The sequence below is a fragment of the Leopardus geoffroyi genome, chromosome D1, assembly GCF_018350155.1.
Source record: "Leopardus geoffroyi isolate Oge1 chromosome D1, O.geoffroyi_Oge1_pat1.0, whole genome shotgun sequence".
Taxonomy (NCBI): domain Eukaryota; kingdom Metazoa; phylum Chordata; class Mammalia; order Carnivora; family Felidae; genus Leopardus; species Leopardus geoffroyi.
Genome location: NC_059329.1, coordinates 20332952 through 20350513, shown reverse-complemented (window position 1 = coordinate 20350513; position 17562 = coordinate 20332952). Strand labels below are relative to the sequence as shown.

At 48.0% G+C, this 17562-nt stretch overlaps 1 protein-coding gene across 1 annotated transcript in view; it reads right to left on the bottom strand.

Annotated features, from left to right (window-relative positions):
• The window catches only part of GRAMD1B (GRAM domain containing 1B), a 246383-nt gene extending 230398 nt beyond the window's left edge, over positions 1–15985 (bottom strand). The window contains exon 1 of the mRNA XM_045483237.1: positions 15834–15985. Coding sequence (XP_045339193.1) covers positions 15834–15859 — 26 coding nt within the window. The 5' untranslated portion in view covers positions 15860–15985. The remainder of the gene's footprint in view (positions 1–15833) is intronic.
• Positions 15986–17562: the final 1577 nt, after the last annotated feature.

The window sequence follows — 17562 nt, the reverse complement described above, 5'->3', positions numbered from 1 at the left end:
TTGACTGTTTTGCTTTGAATTGGGTACTTTGCCTCCTTTACTGCCCGGCATAGGATTTTTTTTTTTTCCCGGAAGGTGGTCCAATTACTGGGAGGCCAGAGATAAATGTGTGTGACAGGCGCTATCGGTTGGCTAAGTCAACACTAATTCAAATGCCTCCTTTCTTTGCCCTTCCTTAAATATTTTGTTCCGGCCTCCTTTGCAGCCAGTGACGGCTCTTTCCGTGTCTGGCCCATGAGATAGGAAGGAAGACGCACTGGAAACTTCTGGGTGAACCTGCGCTTCCTTGAAAAGGGGCAGACGATGTTGGTACCGCCACATTTCCCCTTCTCTCCACCTTGAACAGGACTGTGATACGTGGGCAGTAACAGCCGTCTCGTGACCACAAAGTAACAGCGTGAGGATCAAAAACAAAACTGGTGAGGACGGTGCAGTGAAAACGAGCCCGGGTCCTTGCCTGCACGGTCAGGTGTCCACACCGGTGCCAGACACCAGCTTTCTCTGGACTCGTTCTTGCATGAAAAATATCATCACGTATTTGTGTAAGCCGCTATTAGTTCAGTTTTCAGCAAACTGAAGCCAAAGACGTTTTTAATTGAATCACTCTCCCGAATCAATCATTTGCAACCAGACTAGATCTGCACATAAACAGGATTATGTCATTACCCTGCTTAAATTCCTCAACGGCTCTCCACTGTCTTTGGAACAAAGTCTAAGGATCTTAGCATAGTATTTAAGGTCCCTGATACCCTTACCCAAGGTGCCTACCCAGGCACATCTCCTTCCGGCCATTTACTTTTTACTCAAGTAACTCCAAAACAACTGTCCTATAAAAACCACACTTTCCTTGGTCCCCGTGCCTGCGTCTGCTAATTCTACCCGCTCTCATTTATCCTTCAAAATATAATTGCTTAAGCATCACCTCCTCCAGGAAACTTTTCTCCACATTCCCAGGCAGGGCTGAGCGCCCCTCTTGTATTACGATGGCACCGGGCCATACGTCGGTCTTTGCTCCAATCATGTCAGAGATAAAGCGCCCATTTGCAAATCGGACTTCTTCCCTGAAGAGTGAACATCCCTGACAGCAAGGCCTGTAACTTTACTCCTTTTTGCAACCTTCACACAGCCTCTGGCACAAAGTAGCTGCTCAGTATGCAAATGTTCAAATATAGTGTTTCAATGTGCACACACATGCATGCACACACACACACGTTCCTGGGTGGGTGATTCTTTGTGTCACATTTTCATTCATTCATTCACTCGTCCATTCATTCATTTATACAAAAGAGAAAAGCTTCAGGAATCCAAAAGTCCTGTGTCACGAAGACGAACAACGAAAGAAAAACAGCCGGATAGACAGAAATTTAAGGTGTGGTAAACACGCTCAACCAGAAACCCACCTGTTTGAGAAAAGAGCCGGCTTCCACAATATATGCACAATCACTGACACACAGACACCACCCAGTAGCAGATGGGTTTAAGGACGACACAGACTTATTTAAGGATAGAGAACCGAGTGGGGGATATGGAAAGGACATAATAACTGTGCCAACATAACCGTCTAGCTTGTAAAAGTTCTCATCCAGTGTTCGTTTCAGCAGCACATATACTAAAAGTTCTACTCATCCAGTTGTCATTAGAATGCTATAAAATCCCAGTGGACAGTAAGAGTTCCCTCTGTTACATCCTTCATTTCCAACTTCTTCAATTTCTTCCTCTGTCTATATCCCAAAGATTCAAATATGGTTTTGCCCACTTTGAGGGAAAAAACAACACCACCACTTTGATCGATTCTGTGCCCCTGTTGTTATTATCTTTGTTTTCTTTTCCTCGGGCCACTGCACTTGTAAAATGAGCAGTCTACACTTTCACGACCATCGGTCTCTCCTTTTACTTATCAAGCTCTTGCAATAGGATTACCGTCCCCACCACACCACTGAAACGTCCTCTCCACCATCACTGACAGACAGAGCATCAAATTTAATCATCGCATTCAAAAGCGTCCAATTTCTCTTGGTCCATAATCTCATCTTCTCTTTAACATCCGTGACCCCTCTCCCTCTACACTTTCTTGATACTTTCCGTCTGAGCATTGGCGACACGACGTAGGCTAATTCCTCAATACGTCCTTCTTTGACTTTCCTTCTTCCCCTGTTCCCTAAACATGGGCATTCTCCATACAGCTCAATAGAGGTCTCTGTCAGAAGAATGCCCACCCGCCAACATGAAGTCCAGGAAAAAAACCGTGAAAGGGGGAGAGGACAGAGAGAACGGGTTTGGAACTCAGCATCTGGTGTATTGTTAATGATTTTTAAAATGACTTCTTGCCCAACACCATCTGAAGCCATGAGGGGATGGGTGGTATCTCATGCCTCATTGCACACCCACCCCTGTAAACCTAGTAAAGGACCTTACACTCAGGGGATGCCTGGTAAATCATTTCTGATGGCTTTGTTTCTTGATTAGGCTTGAAATCAGAGCGAGATTTGAATCCCAGCTCTTTTTTTTTTTTTTTTTTTTTTAACGTTTATTTATTTTTGAGACAGAGAGAGACAGAGCATGAACGGGGGAGGGTGAGAGAGAGGGAGACACAGAATCTGAAACAGGCTCCAGGCTCTGAGCTGTCAGCACAGAGCCCGACGCGGGGCTCGAACTCACGGACCGTGAGATCAGGACCTGAGCTGAAGTCGGCCGCTTAACTGAGCCACCCAGGCGCCCCTGAATCCCAGCTCTTAACGTTAGTAAGATAACCTTGAGAGGCCACTGTCTCCTAAGTCTTGGTTTCCTTATGTGTAATAGGAGCACAGTGCCTTGCACATGGTCAAAGTTTCAATAACAGACTGCTGCTGCTGAAGATGATGATTCTTCATATATAGATTTAGACCTGGATCAATGCTACGGCGAAATGAAGATCTTTTACTGAAACCCTGCGATTACTCTGAAGGAAGCTCACTCGTGGAAAGGTACTTTCTTGTCCTAAAAGACCCTGGGGAAGACAGATGCCATCACGCCTCACCTAAGCTATGGCAACCCAGCAACACAGCCCTAAATTGTGTTTTACTATAGCTCGTTTTTAGGACTGCTTCTTCCACGCCTGTCATCTCACAATCCAAGCACCGAGCACAGAAATGAGAGCCCATGACCTCTACACTGGGGTGATATGGGAATAAGAGCGGAGGGTCACTGTCTGTTGCTTTGCAATTACTTAACCAAATGGCAGGCAAGTGCACCGGGAGGCTCTTATCGAAATAAAATGTGAGGGTTGTAATGCCTGTAGGGTCAGTGATCTGAAGAATGGCAAGACTGTTTTTAACTTGCCCTTCTCGCATCAGACGTGAGCGAGGCAGCTCTCCAGCTTTTCTTCCAAGGATAGTAAATCTGTGGTAAGAAATCTCTGGACCTTAATGATACCCATGTTTGAGAGATGGCTCCTTGAAACCCTGGACTGTGGTTTCCGTTAAACGTTCAACAGAGACAGTGGTCTATTAGGAGAGGGGAAGGCGGCTGTAAGTAGCAGAGTGGTGTTTCCTTCACATGACCATTTTCTGTCCCCGAGACTCAACGACAAAATGGCGTACCTGGGAAGATGTGATTCAGTTTGACTGGGGCAGGGGAGAGCCCGACAGACAAAACACAGAATCACTGAATGATCATTTCAGAACAGACGGAAACAAGAACACAGATAACACAGGGACGATCCAGAGGACAACAGAGTTTAACATTTTGGAAGCAGTTAACAGCACCGGAGCAGACCAGGGAAACAGTCTTGGCATAGAGAGCGCTCACACACTGAAACACCTACCCATCTCACATCTTTCTTCATGGCTAGCATGTCTGAAGGCACACTCAGTAAAGCTATTAACATGGATGACCGCATGGCTGTTAACTGATATTTCTGTCCAGATGGGATTCTCCCTGGGGGAAGCAAAATCAGACCGCAAAATAATCCGCGAATAGGAAATAATTCTCCACAATGACCGTGAGTTCTGTACCGTTAAACCCTCAGGAATGTCAAGTTCTGGCAAAAAGAGCCTGTATGATTTCTTTGAGGGCTCTACAATATAACTTATTATGGCATGTTCCAGGGAGGCAGAGACAGGAAGCCAGGGAACTTTCTCTTATGAGCAGTTTAATTGATTCCCGGTCACTGGTCAAATGATCTTCTCCCACCTATGAAGGTAAGAGATTTGCCTTGGAGATTCCCTTCTTTCTAAGCATGGTGTTTACCCTTTTCCAGCAGGCCTTTCCTGTGGAGTGACAAAAATCCCAGAGTTAGAGGCCCTCCTTAGAACCCCCTTCTGCAGCCTGAGGCATCTAATCCACGAAACTAACCAACAAGGCCCAGGGCAGTGACTTGGGAGGACTTCTGCTTCTTCCAGGAGAGCAAACACTGGCTCAGGTCTCCCCGCCAGGGCAGGTCACACACACTCAGTGCCACAACCTCAGCAGCCCAGAAGCCAGGAGACCAATGATGGGCAGGGAGGGAACCCTGTGTCCACGTTACAGAAGATTCATCCACACCCTCCAACCTTCCACCTGTAAGATCAAGTTAACTCTCCTGTCGCTCTACGTGGTTCCAATCTCAGCTGTTTAAGAGACCAACACCGTTTTAGAAAGAGTTGGCTCTCAATTATCAACACAAATCTTGGCCTGTTAACAGAGGACGACATAACAATCAGAAGATCGATTTTTATCTGCCAGTCACGCGCACACGAGTTTTAAACATGTCCTGGTAAAACAAAGTTTACCCATTCAAATGGGTAAACTCACCGAGGGAAGGGGGCGATCGATTCAGCGGGCGCAGGATGCAGCCTTCACAAGATAATCTGCACGCCGGGCAGACGGAGGGCCAGAAAACTTGACACGTTGCCCCCACAAGCTGTCACCTAAATGGGACGCTGTTATACCTCACCTCAACATATCCGCCTCCAGCAACTGGAGATTAAATTGCTGTCGCTAAATTCTGTGGCAAGAAATGGGGGTGCCCGTTCCCAGATCTGCCCCAACCAAATGTATGGGTCTGGATGACCGACTTTTCTCTGGGCTTCACTTTCCTCTTCTGCATAAGGTTCTATGAGAGGATTCTAGGCCCCTACGTAGCCAGGAATATATAAAAGTAAGCTACAGAAGGCAACAGGCATCCTAATTGTTAACATTTCTTATCCCGAGTTCACCATAAAGCTAAGTAATGACTGAATCGTCAGAAGGACACGTTGACAGATTATTACCTGGGTAATCGTGTTTGATGTCTACACTGAACTCCTGCGTTTAATGTGCTACTGTCACAGCCTCGGAAGAATGTGGAACTGGCTGTAAGGAAGGACAGACTGACCTAGAAAGGATGCTTTCAAACGTTGCTTCCGTGCTCTGGAACTGAGGTGAACAAACAAACAGGCAGATAAAACACAGCGGAGACACTTTTTCCCTGACTTCTAAAGCCTCTTTGGATGACACCAGTTGCTCCCAGACCCCTCGGGATTGTGTTCTCTTGGTGTCTGTGTGCAGAAGACAGACAGGCAGTTGCCCCAGACTACGGATGTTGCCATGATCTAGCCAACAACACCTAGACACGGGGAGCCCGAGACCGAGTCTGGGGGCGGGTGGAGACAGGATAGACAAAGCACAGAGAAGTCTGACAGAACAAGTCAGAAAGGGTCAGACAGGCAGAGTTCACCACGTGCTAGTGCTGTTCCCTCACTGACAGAAAGATCCTTTGTCTCCCGCAGCAGGCCCAGCGTATGCTTCTGGTGACATTGCTGAAAGGAAGCATGCGGCCCAGTGGTGAATCAACCCCTCAGATACGCCAGATTGGATGAAGATGGAAACCACGGTGTTACCTGGCCGGACTGGGGTGTGGGGAATGGCCCAGAAAATTCACTTCGTGAACCTAAAAGTCCGTGAACTGAGAAACAGAACGTGTTCTCTGGGAGGGACAAATTTATTTTAAGCCACTGCAATAAAATAAAACAAAATAATAAAGCCCATTAAAAAACAACAACAACAACAACCGTGGCTTGGCGTTTCAAAAGTCTCAGGTGGAAAAAGGCTGCTGCCACATGTTTTAGATGTTCTTCAAAACACCTGTCAATCGGGCTGGGCACCTGGGGGACAGGAGACACGAGGAATCATCTAGCACAGCACCCTGTTCCCAGAGAGGCCACACCGCACTCACCCCAGATGGAGGGGGACCACCTAATGTTGAATTTCACAGCCCTTCTGGGTTACCCATCCAACAATAAACGACTCCACCTTTTGATAATACAAATAGGACAACGCCAATTTAAGGTAGGTGGTGACTGACAACATCCCGCTGAAACGACCGTTTATCCAGGTGTCAACCCTGGAACCTAAGTACCTCCGAGATCGTCACAATCTCCACCTCCCATCCTTTGACATTTCTCATTCTGTTGCTCCCTTAAACCACTTCCCCGTCATCACTCTCCCGGTTTATCAGCCACCTTCTGGCTTTACTTTCCTCTGGGTCCCTTTCCTCAACAACAGCCTCGACAGCCCTCTCAGCGTCTCCATGGTTTTGCCAAACCTATGTGACACAGCTCCTCCCCAGGAGAAATCCAGCCAGCTGCTCCCTCTGCCAGGCTCCTGAAAGGGGGAGGGGGATGGAGACAATGGTGCCCATCTCAGTGTACGTTTTCCAACCTCAACCGGGGTCTGGTCTGTATGGAAATCTTTCTGCTTGCCCTCAGCCAATAATTTTGACTCTCGGAAAGCTTTCCGTTCTTCTTTAACTCCCCACATCACTTTCTACTCTAGCGGGAGAGGATTTCACCTCTTCTCCACAGAGGAAGTTAGAAGTTACCTCTTGAAGCTCCTGCCAATGGTTCTTCATAACTGCACTTCTGAAAGGGACACCTTTTGCTACTTTCCTACTTTCTCCAAAGAAAGGGGCATTCCTTCACTCTCCTTGTGGGGTTTTAGTGAGAGTGAAATAAATCAATAAACATCAGATACATAGCACAATGCTTGGCAGGCCAGAAATACCGGTACCCTTCCTGTCATCCCTCTACAAATTTAGCCCCCCCCCTTTTTTCTTGCTAGATTCTGTTACCTTCTGAGTTCTTAAGAACTCTACTCTCTTAGCTGTTTCTTCTCTTTCCCGTATCTTCAATCTCTCCCTTCCTATCTAGAGGTTTCCCTCCTATTGAAAAGCATATTCAAGTGATTCCCCTCTTTTTAAAAATCTTTTCGTTCTTCCTTCTAGGTTTTCATGTTGTCCCCCCTCAAATATTAAGAGCAGGGCTCCAGAACCCTCTGTTGCCTTCAATTCCTAAGCTCTGGGCAATGTTACTATCTTGCTCCTGTCCCATTTTCCTTCACAGTTTCATTGAAACTGTTTCTGAGAACGTTACAAATGACCCCTTACATCTCTACTCCAATAGACTCTTTTCAACCCTCATTCCGCTCAGGCTTTGCTCTCTTTACCTTCTCTTTCAACTCTGCTTCTCTTCTGGTGTTTCACCTCCCAGTTTATGGCTAATGACCTAGTTCAGGTACCACCGAGCTAGCGCATTAATGCAATCGATGGCTCTTCCTCTTCCTTCCCTCAGCCTCCACCATCCACCTGCTACTAAATCTTGATGACTCCTTTTTAGACTAATTCTCAGATATGGACAGTCCCTTCCAACCTTTCCTGCCAGAATTCAGACCCCCATCAAATCCCATCTGGGCTATTCAGCAGCCCCTTTATGGCACCTGGTTTTTGGACTCTCCCTGGGTCTGTTCACCCTCCACACTGCTGCCGGCTACTTTCCTAAAAAACAAATCTGTTCTTCTTGCCCTTCTGCTGAAAAATGTCTTGGCTCCCAGCTGCCTCTGTTAAGTACAAGCTGTATAACTAGACCTTCATGATCTGACTCCAGGAGCTCCCTGCTCTAGCCTCACCACCTCACCTTCTAAAAGGTTTTGTCCTTCTCCATCTGGAACATGCCCTCACCCTTGAAAACCCAGCTCAAATATAACCTCTTCTGAACAAGCTTTCTCAGATTCACCTGGGCTGGTTCTGCTCTCTGCTCTGGATCTTGTGTTCCCCAGCCAGCTTAGTCTTACCTCTGTAGAGCAATTAACAAGTTATCTTGGGCTCCTCTCCTTCATCTTCCTTAGGAGAAACCATGAGCTCTTGGTAGAAACCACGATTCTTGGATAAGAATCATCTTATTCAACCCTGCATCCTCAATGCTCATCTGGTTTCTTTTTTAACAAATGTTTGTTGCAAGAATATAAAGAAAGGATGTGGTAAAAAAAAAAAAAAATGACAGAAATAAAGAACGGAAAAAAATCGGGGTAAGAACATGTTACATCCTGTCCACAGCTGGTGGAGATAAGATATCCTAGGAGAAAAGAATAAGAGATAAGGACACTTCACCAGTGCTCTGAAAAAGCTAGATTCCAATCCATCAACTCATTTCTTTCCACTACCCACACAGGAATAAACTCCTTAAAAAGTGCAAATGTCTGGATTCTTCGCTCTGCTATTTCAGTCTTGTTTGTACCACTTTTTATCCTCTTCCAAAATCAGTTCTCAAAACTTGATCACAGAACCACCATTATAATGCAGGTATACAAGACAGCCCAAGGCTCAATCCCTAAATTAAATTGTCTGTTGCTAAGAGAGATCAGGCTTCAGATAGAAGAGTCAAAACCTAGCACTAGCATTGAACTCTGGTTCCTGAAGCATCCAGGTGTTAAGAATGATCAGATTTTAGGAGAAAGAAAAGAACAGATGAAGTTAATTTTTAAACTCAGTTTTATAGATCTTCCCATCTCATCCACAGTTGGGCAAACACTTTTAAGAACACAGACCTGCTGTCCCTGCTAACCTGTTCGTGCTTCCTGACAGGCCAAAATGTATCATTCAGTCGGGCTGGTCTGACTGCTAAATACAGCTGTCAACACAGCCTTATTTACCTGGGTTTGTGCTTTTTCAGACACACAGCGGGAAGCTCATGCATGCAATACATCAGCCAGGACCAGAAATTCACATTCTCTATTGATTGTTGCCAACTGAGTTCAAATGGAGGGAATGGCCTCAGCCAAGATGAAGAAAGGCCTCAGAAGACCCGATTTATAGGAGACTGGAATCCTGAGGGACTTGCCTCAGCAATCTTTTGGAAGTGGCAGTTTCCCTCAAATTCTGCTCTACTTTCTTTGCCTTACAGAAGCTTTTGTAGCCACTGGCTCATCTGGAACAAACTATGGGGACGACTCTCCCTTCGGGATAATCTACAAGGAAAGGAGGGCTATCACAGTTATAAGGCGTAGGTATAATGCCAACTTCATTCGGCATTTTCTTGGGACTTAAACGTCAAGAAAATTTGGCAGTGATTAGCATACCAAAACATAAGAGGCAGGCGGGAGGTGCCAAGAAAAGTAATATAGCCTACTTCTTTGTTCTAAATTCCTTTCATTAGGTTTGCATAGGTATGAATATTTTGAGGAATCCTTTTGTGCCTCAACTACTAGGAGATGCCTGGGCACTCCTACCCGCAGAAATAAAGAACTAATGACCGATCATGGAAGACGCTAGGGACAAAAAGAGGACACTGGGAATTTAGGGTGGAATCCACAAGACAAAGGATGGTATCAAAGTATTTGAGAACAGTAGTGAAGAATAGATCACAGTATTTAAAAACAGAATGTTGGTGGAAGTCCCGGCTCTACCGTTTCCTGCCCATGTGAGCATGAACATCGTGTCTCTATGTCCTGGTTTCTGCAACTATAAAATGCGGATGATGATAATTTATTCTGCATAACAAAAGAGCTCCATGATCAGTAACACAGAATACCAATGGTATCTCAGCAGTCATAAAATAATAATAAGGAAGGGTTCAAGACACTTGTTTTGTTAAGTGTCCATACTCCTATGAGATGGCTAACTATGTCATTCTCACCAGCACAGGGGACAGTTTTGGATGAAGACTTTGTGTAAGCTCTCTACTTCCAGACAAGCGGAGCAGCTCATTCTGGGGATTCATTTAAATAAAGACTTGCGCATGAGGAGGCTCAGAGCCCCAAGTATAGAAGTCTGGGGAAAATACACGACCCAGCAATGATGGGGACATTCACGTCTGGTCCCAAGGGCTGTGGGGCTGACGCTGCACAATCATGCACCATAGGGCTGAGCATCCCGAGTGACAGACTGAGGCTCTATACCTGGGAGGCCATACTTTGAATCTGACAGTACTAAAGAAGGTCCTGACTTGGGTTTTATCTTTTTTCCTTTTCCTCCGAGATGCAGAAGAAATTTCCTCGTCTACAAAGCTATGCCACACAAACCGCCTGAACCAGATAACCAGGAAGAAAGAACGCAGGGAGAAAATACGCAGGGATGCTCGAGTGGAGGGAAGGGAAGGAAACTGGCTTCTGCTTCTCTCTTAATGGACCGTCAATCCTTCATTTCCTTGGGTCTTTGAACATACGCCCATATGGCTCATGTCAATGCTTCCAATCGCTCTCTGCGTCAGAGACGGAGATACCTTTTTATAGTCACTGGAGGGAATATTCTCTGACTAGTAAGCCTATTTAGTTCTGGAGGGAAAGATCAGCCTCTACAAGGCTAGCCAGCGGAAAGCGCTCCTTCTGAGTCACACTGTCCGATCCGTTGTTCTTTTTGAAGTCAGAACGGATTCAACAGCAGTCTTGCTACCCAGTCTCTATTGCTGGATTTGTCAAAACAGCATCTTAAAAGTTAATAGGTGGAGAATCATATAAATTGTCAATGTCCATGGCAAAAGAGCCATAAACACCCTATTAAATACAAATATGTACACGGAAGTGACAAGCCTTTTGAAGAGTCTTACATTTTTATATCTACCCAACAACCTTATCTTATTAATTGGTCCCCTTAACGTGCATTGATATTTTTCTTTCCTCCAAAGAATGGCTATGTGCAAGGGGCATGCATTTAATTGCTACTAAATCTCCTGGGACATAAGGAACTAAGTCCACGTCTAAACCAACAAAACATTATCTGCTCTGTGTTCTAACCAAGTACAAGATGCACAACGTCCTTATTCTTGCTGCCTAAGCACTGTAACACCAGCACAGTACACATGAGCTTCCTGACCAGGCCAACAAATGAGGCGAGTGCCCAAATTGTAAGCAGGACTTCCACTCGGGGCAAGCTCAGCCAAAGCGAACACTTTCTTTTGCATCTAGCGAGATCTCCAAGAAGAAATGGACCAAGAAGTCTCACAAAGGCTGGAATCAAACCCAGTGCCAAAAAAAAAAAAAAAAAAAAAAAGTACAGGAGGGGGAATGCTAAGCTCCTCCAGAATCCAGTTAACTGGAATTCTTCCTGCTAACAAGCCCAACCAAGCCAAGGAACAAGGTTCCTTTCTGGCTTCTGCCCACCCTCATCAAAGCATCTCTTCATAGGCTGTTATCAGAGCCCTGGCTTCTCTGGAGGATGCCTTCTTATCTGATTAAATGGAATATTATGCTAAATATTCAGCCACCCCGGCACTGGCTGTGTGGGTGTGCTGGATAAAATCTTCATGAACACGCCATCCCAGGGTCATTTGTTTAATTTCAATTCTGCAAAATGTAAAAATAGAAAGGAGCTGCCGTTGGAGGGCTGAGGTTTGACAGCTTCAATGAGAAGGCTCCAGGAGCACAAAACCCATGCTGCTGGCTGGATCGCTGGCTTTCTCCCTCTGCCAGAGGAAAAAGGGAAGAGAATGAACCTGCAAGCAACGTACCGCATTCACTCATCTTCGCTCTTTCCCTCTTTTGCCTTTGCCTGCACTTACTGTCTGCATTTTTCTCCTATTCCACCCGCTTTCTTCCTCCGCTGCCCCGCCCTGCCCTCCCACATCATTTCTACATGCCAATTTTCTTTTTCTCCTTCTCAGGGACCCCGTCTGCTCCAACAGCCTCGCCTGGGCCTCGCTTACCTTCTGGAGCCAGCCGGATTCCAGGCTCCCCGGGTCTCACACACTTTTCCAGGAATTGTTCTTCTGCCCCATTCCCATTCCTACCCCCGGCCAGTTCCCCATGTTCCAGACACCAAAAAAGTTTAGCAAGATGGCGTTTGGGATTTTGGAGATCAGTTGGATTAAGTGGGAGAGGAGCTATAGGGACGGCCTATTTTCACCCCTCCCCCCCTTCGTCTAACCGAATATGTTTATTACTCATTCAGTTCTGCAACTCCTGGTGGGAGTCAGGGTGCGCAGGCAGGGGCGCCTCGCTGCTCTTGCGTTTTGGCCAAATCAATTTTTAATTTTATGAAGTTTTTTTTTTTTTTTTTTTTTTTTTTTAATAAACGCTCAAGTTGCACTCTCCATTTCTGATCTTTTGAAGCCACCTCTGCATTGGCCTCACTGCAATTCAGGCCCAGAAAGAGAAATCTTTTTTTCACTAGGAGTTCCAGAGCTGTGCCAAAAGCCCCCGTGGATGCTGAGGGAGGAGAGCTGCCTCCTGCTTCAAGCCTCCTGCCCTCCTGCGGTCTCAGAAAGGTCCCACTACTTGACCTAGTTTCAAACCAAAGCATTCAGATTGCTTCTGTTAATATGGCTGATGGAGCTATGGGTTCAGCTCACTCCCTGTGGCTAGAACGGGCTCCTTGCCTGTGGGGTCCATGAACTACAGGAGCCATCCTTTCCCTGAAACTTTCTCTGATCGCCAGTAACTTTCTCTGAAGACAGAACTTCCCGGCCGGTTTAAGGAAAGCCTAACAGAAAAGGTGGTTAGCAGACCGCTAACTCACAGATTCACCAGCATCAACCCACTCTAGAAAAGAACATTCCTGTTACCATTCCCATCTTACAGATCTATACCTGAGTCCTCTCTCTCCTGTCCAAAGAACTCGATTTCCACACACACCAAATAAGCCTTCAATAAATGAAGGTGACCCTCTAAACAGCATTTGCCTACTCAGGATCCCACTTCCTAAAACACACACACACACACACACACACACACACACACACACCCTTTACTAGAATACCGTCTCCACTCTCCTGTCTCTTCATCAGCAATGTTACTTTGCTATGCAGATACACAATACATACCCACCAGGTACAAAGTGGATACTGGGGCATCTCTTAGAAGCCAGAGCCTTGTATACACCAAAGTAAAGGTATATGGAACCCCGGCATCTAAAAGATACACGCAGTGGGCACCTGGGCGGCTCAGTCAGTTGAGCATCTGACTCTCGATTTCGGTTCAGGTCATGATCTCACAGTTCCTGAGTTCAAGCCCCACATCAGGCTCTGTGCTGATGGTGCACAGCCTGCTTGGGATTCTCTCTCTCTCTCTCTCTCTCTCTCTCTACCTGTCTTTTTCTCAAAAATAAAATAAATAAACTTAAAAAAAAGAAATAAAAGATATATGCGGTGTTTCTGTTTTGTGCACATTGGGATTTGGGGTCAAATCAAGGAAATGATTTCAGCACAATTTGAAGAACATATCATTTTCTGCCTTGGCAGAAAATGCAACGTACCAATCTACAGATGCAAAAGGGGGCAGGAGAGGGAGAAAGAAAAGATCCTGATCAAGCTGAAAGAACAATGAAAATCAAAACAGTATAAACTACAGCAGGCACCCCTGGAGACAGCAACCCCCCAGCAGGGCAAGTGGGATGGGTGTAAACAGCGGCCCAAAGAGCCACAAACAGCCACCCTTGTAAAAGCAGCAGAGGGTGGCCTGGAGTGCAGCGGCAGCCTTGGGGTACCTCAGTTGCAAGCGTCCAAGCTACAGAGGGATCTAATGGGGAAGCCCTGACGGAACCGACAGTGAGCTAATGCGCAAAGACAGCAAAGGACTGCTAAGGTCCAAAAGCAAAGGTGGCAGGGACCACCTTTCCAATGCATTCGCCTTATAAAGACGTGATCTCATTCAAGGCCTATGACCCTTGAATACAGCTAGACAAGAAACCGACTAAGGCACTCGTATTCGGTGACAGCGCTAAACGGGCAGGGGTGCTATAGCAATACCCCAGTTTGGCGACATGCTGATCAGTTGCTCACTAACAGTTTCTTTCCAACACTAACGCCAAAGCCCGGTTCCAAATCTCTGAAACCAAGCAGCCTTTGAGTGTGGGCAGGGGAAACCGGAACTTCCACAAACCCCTGAATACGGAGGACGATGCCTGGCAGATCTCTTGACCCAAGTTGCAAGTTGAGGACAAGATCTTCTGAGCAAGTTACAAAGTAAATGAGCCGGAGGGGAGGTTCAGGCAAACACTGGTGACCTCACCAGCAGCCTCGCTGGGCACCATCAAAGGCAGCCAGTTCGTTTTGCGCGCAGCAGGGAAGGCAACACGGACAGGGACACCGGGTAGAAGCAAGCGACACGATCTTCAAGTAAGGAACAAAGGCAGAGGCACCACTGAATAGACGGAGTAAATGCTAACCTCCCCCAGAGCATGAGACCGAATTGCTCATACAGGAGACATCTGTTTATACTTTGCCCTCTCACCTTCTCAACGCTGTTTAATGACAAAGGTCACGTCACACCAGAACGGGGTGGAGGCCTCCCTTGGATGTGTGCCTGTTCTACGTGAGCCTCAAGATCACGCTAGGGGCAAAGTGGGACTTTGGGGTGGGAGACAGAAAGGCAGCATTTCCAACTCGTTTCCCTTATTGGCTTCCCGAGCTCCAAGCTCAGCCCCAGCTGAAATATGCCCCTCTTGAAAAATAATCCCACCCCCCACCCCCCACCCCTGCCCCCAGGCAGAGAGTTCCTCCTCCATAAAACACTCGTTGTATCTCCAAGAGGTGATGTGCCCACATAAGCACTGGCAGAGGAGACAGCTCAGCCCCCTGCACAAATTTCTTTATCCTCTCCCAGAGTGGTGGGAGTTTTACATCTGCTACTGTCATGAAAACATTTTATTATTTTTTTTACAAGTCTCTCTCTCTTTTTTTTTTTTTAACTTGCTTGGATACAGCTAGGGATCTTTCAAGTGTAGGTGATGTGCACAGTCCTTCCCCCTCTTCAACAACTGCTCTAGGCCCACCAGAACGCCCAGCCTGGGAGCACGCGATCAAGTGCTTATTCCTACGTGGCCTTGGAGCCACGTGCCCTGCTGAGGGACTTCCAGAGGAAGGGGGTTTCTCCGGGCAGGAGGTTGGCTGATGGGTGCAAACAAGTTGTTTGGGCCCTAACAACTTCCTTCGGATGGCCACATCTCCGCATCTACTCCACAAAAGTAAATCCATTTCTTCTGGAATGGGACTCCGTGCATCCCTAGGCCCAAACCAGGCATTCCTCCAATTACTAGACCTCCCATCTCCACCCTAGGAGGAAATTAGGAAAAACAGAACCTCTCCTTAGCCTTTCTGGGCATCTTCAGACAAACCCCATGATGTCCACTCTGTCTGTCTCCCCAGCTTTGGGCTTCTACAACAGAAGGGAAATCGGCATAAAATTGATGGGGGTGGCCAGGTAGGGTGAGGGAAGCATCACCCAGGCACAAGGAAAGCCAGCATCCCCAGGACAAACTTTGTAGACTCAGTCTCCCTACCCACAGCCCTGCCCTCACCACTTGCCTGAGCACATCTCCAGAACTGAATGGAGGAAGAAGCCAGCCTCACCAGCTCTTGGAAATTCATGAGGGAGGTAGTCTACCCCAGCGGTTTCCTGGGGACACCAACTCTCAGCTGTGGACAGCACAGCCAGGCCACAATCCATGTTAATAGCTTTACCGTGCCCTCTGGTAACTTCCAGGTTGCACTCAAGATTGCTAGAACGAACGGCACCTCTCACTCCTGCCCCAATGTTTCCACAGCCGCCAGTGTCCCCCGGGGCTACCCCATTCTCACCCGGGCAGCCAGCTGTGGTCCTTCCGGGGCTGAGGAAGGTCCAGAAGTTCTTACCTGGGTTTTCTGGGGGAGGCACTCATGGGGCCCGCCGGTCGGGGCGCCCCGGCTGCCGGCTGCTGCTCACCGCATCTCCCTGGGAGCCCGGCTTTGCAAAGAGGAGAGCCAGTCCCATCTGGAGCAGGGAGGAGGCCCGGAGCCCGAGGACGCGTGGAGCCGAGCCCGGGTGGGGGCCGCACCCCAGCTCCCCGAGGGGGCGTGGGCACAGTGGGGGGGGGGCGGCTTCACCCGGGAGAGGTGGGGGGCGCGGGAGCGGGCGGACCCCTCCCCCGGCTGCGAGACTCCCGCTGGCTTCTCGCCCGCTGTCACGCTGTCACCGCATCACGTCCCCTCGGTCTATATAGGCATTGCCCCCTCCCTGCCTCTGCGCTCCTCCCCGCGTCGTCCCGACTCTACCTCTGTGGTTTCCGCTCCTGGCTCAGTCCCTCTGCCTCGCGTCCCCGCGCTCCCCTCCCTCTTCCCCTCACCCTCCCTCTCCCGGTGCAGCCTGCTGCCTGGATTCTCCCGGTGTTGCCTCGCTCAGACATTTAGCACTGCAGTGCAACTCGGGGACACACAACCAGCCGGTGCCTTTAAAACCAACCGCTCCTTTAAAATCAGACCATCAAGTTTAGTGCGGAAACCAGCAGCAGAAGCCAGGCTGCCTGGGGCTTAGGAGGGGGCCTGGGTTCAACTGGAAATGAACTGCCGCCCACCCCCCACCCCTCGGCTTCCCGCAGAGCTGTGAAAAGGGGTGTGAGGAAGGCTGATGGAATAGATCAGCACGAGTCCACAGGTGACCCCCAAGGTCTTCAGGATGGGGTGGAATCCCAAGTGGGTGGTGGCAAAATCCTAGCACTGCAGAGCAGGGCAGAACCTCAGGAGTCATCAGGTTCAAAGCGCTCATTTTGCAGAGACAACTGATGCTCAGAGAGGTGCATTGACTGGTCCACAGTCACACAGCTAGCTAGAAAGAAGACCGGAGTCCTGGGATGGTCAGGACACCCAAGTTTCCGAGCCTAAAGAACACTGTCGAGCGGCCCAGGAAGTAGCCTGTGCCTCTCCCTCATTCACTCTTGCCTCTGTCTCACCCCCATTTCTGGGAGGTCGCCTGAGCCCATCAAGGAAAAATAATCAGCCAATTTACAAGGCAATTCCCCACTCTACCCAGAACCACTTCTTAAGCCCTCCCTTCTTCCAGGAAGGCTGCAAAGAAGAACGAAAAACACCAAAGGTGCAGCAATGCTGAGGAGGCCGACTGAAGAACAAATCCTTTCGTATTACTGTCTTCCAGAAATCCAGCTAACAAGATCTGCCTTACAAAATCCCCAGTTTCCACTTCGCACTCTCCTCCTTCCTCTCCATCCTTCCCGGAGTCCTGACTACTGTCACATTTTCCCCACGTGCTTCCTACATGGACACTAAAATCCTCCCTGGCAGCATCAGTGTCTATTCAAAGGGCCTCCCTGCCAGAAGACGGGGGCAGGGGGTTGTCCTTGGCATGAATTCCCTCCCCAGGAGATGTTATCCCTGGAGGAGTCTTCTCACACACGGGTGTCTGGCCCCTTGGGCTGGAAGTGCTTCTCGGGGCAATGAGATTAAGGGTCCCTTCCGGCTGGCTGAGTTCCAGTATTTTGCACTCAATAGACTCTCTTTTGGGAACTTACAATGTCTATTTCACACTATGTGCCTTGGGGTAACAGAGAATGACCCCTACAGTGGAGTTACACTGTAAATCACCACGGGC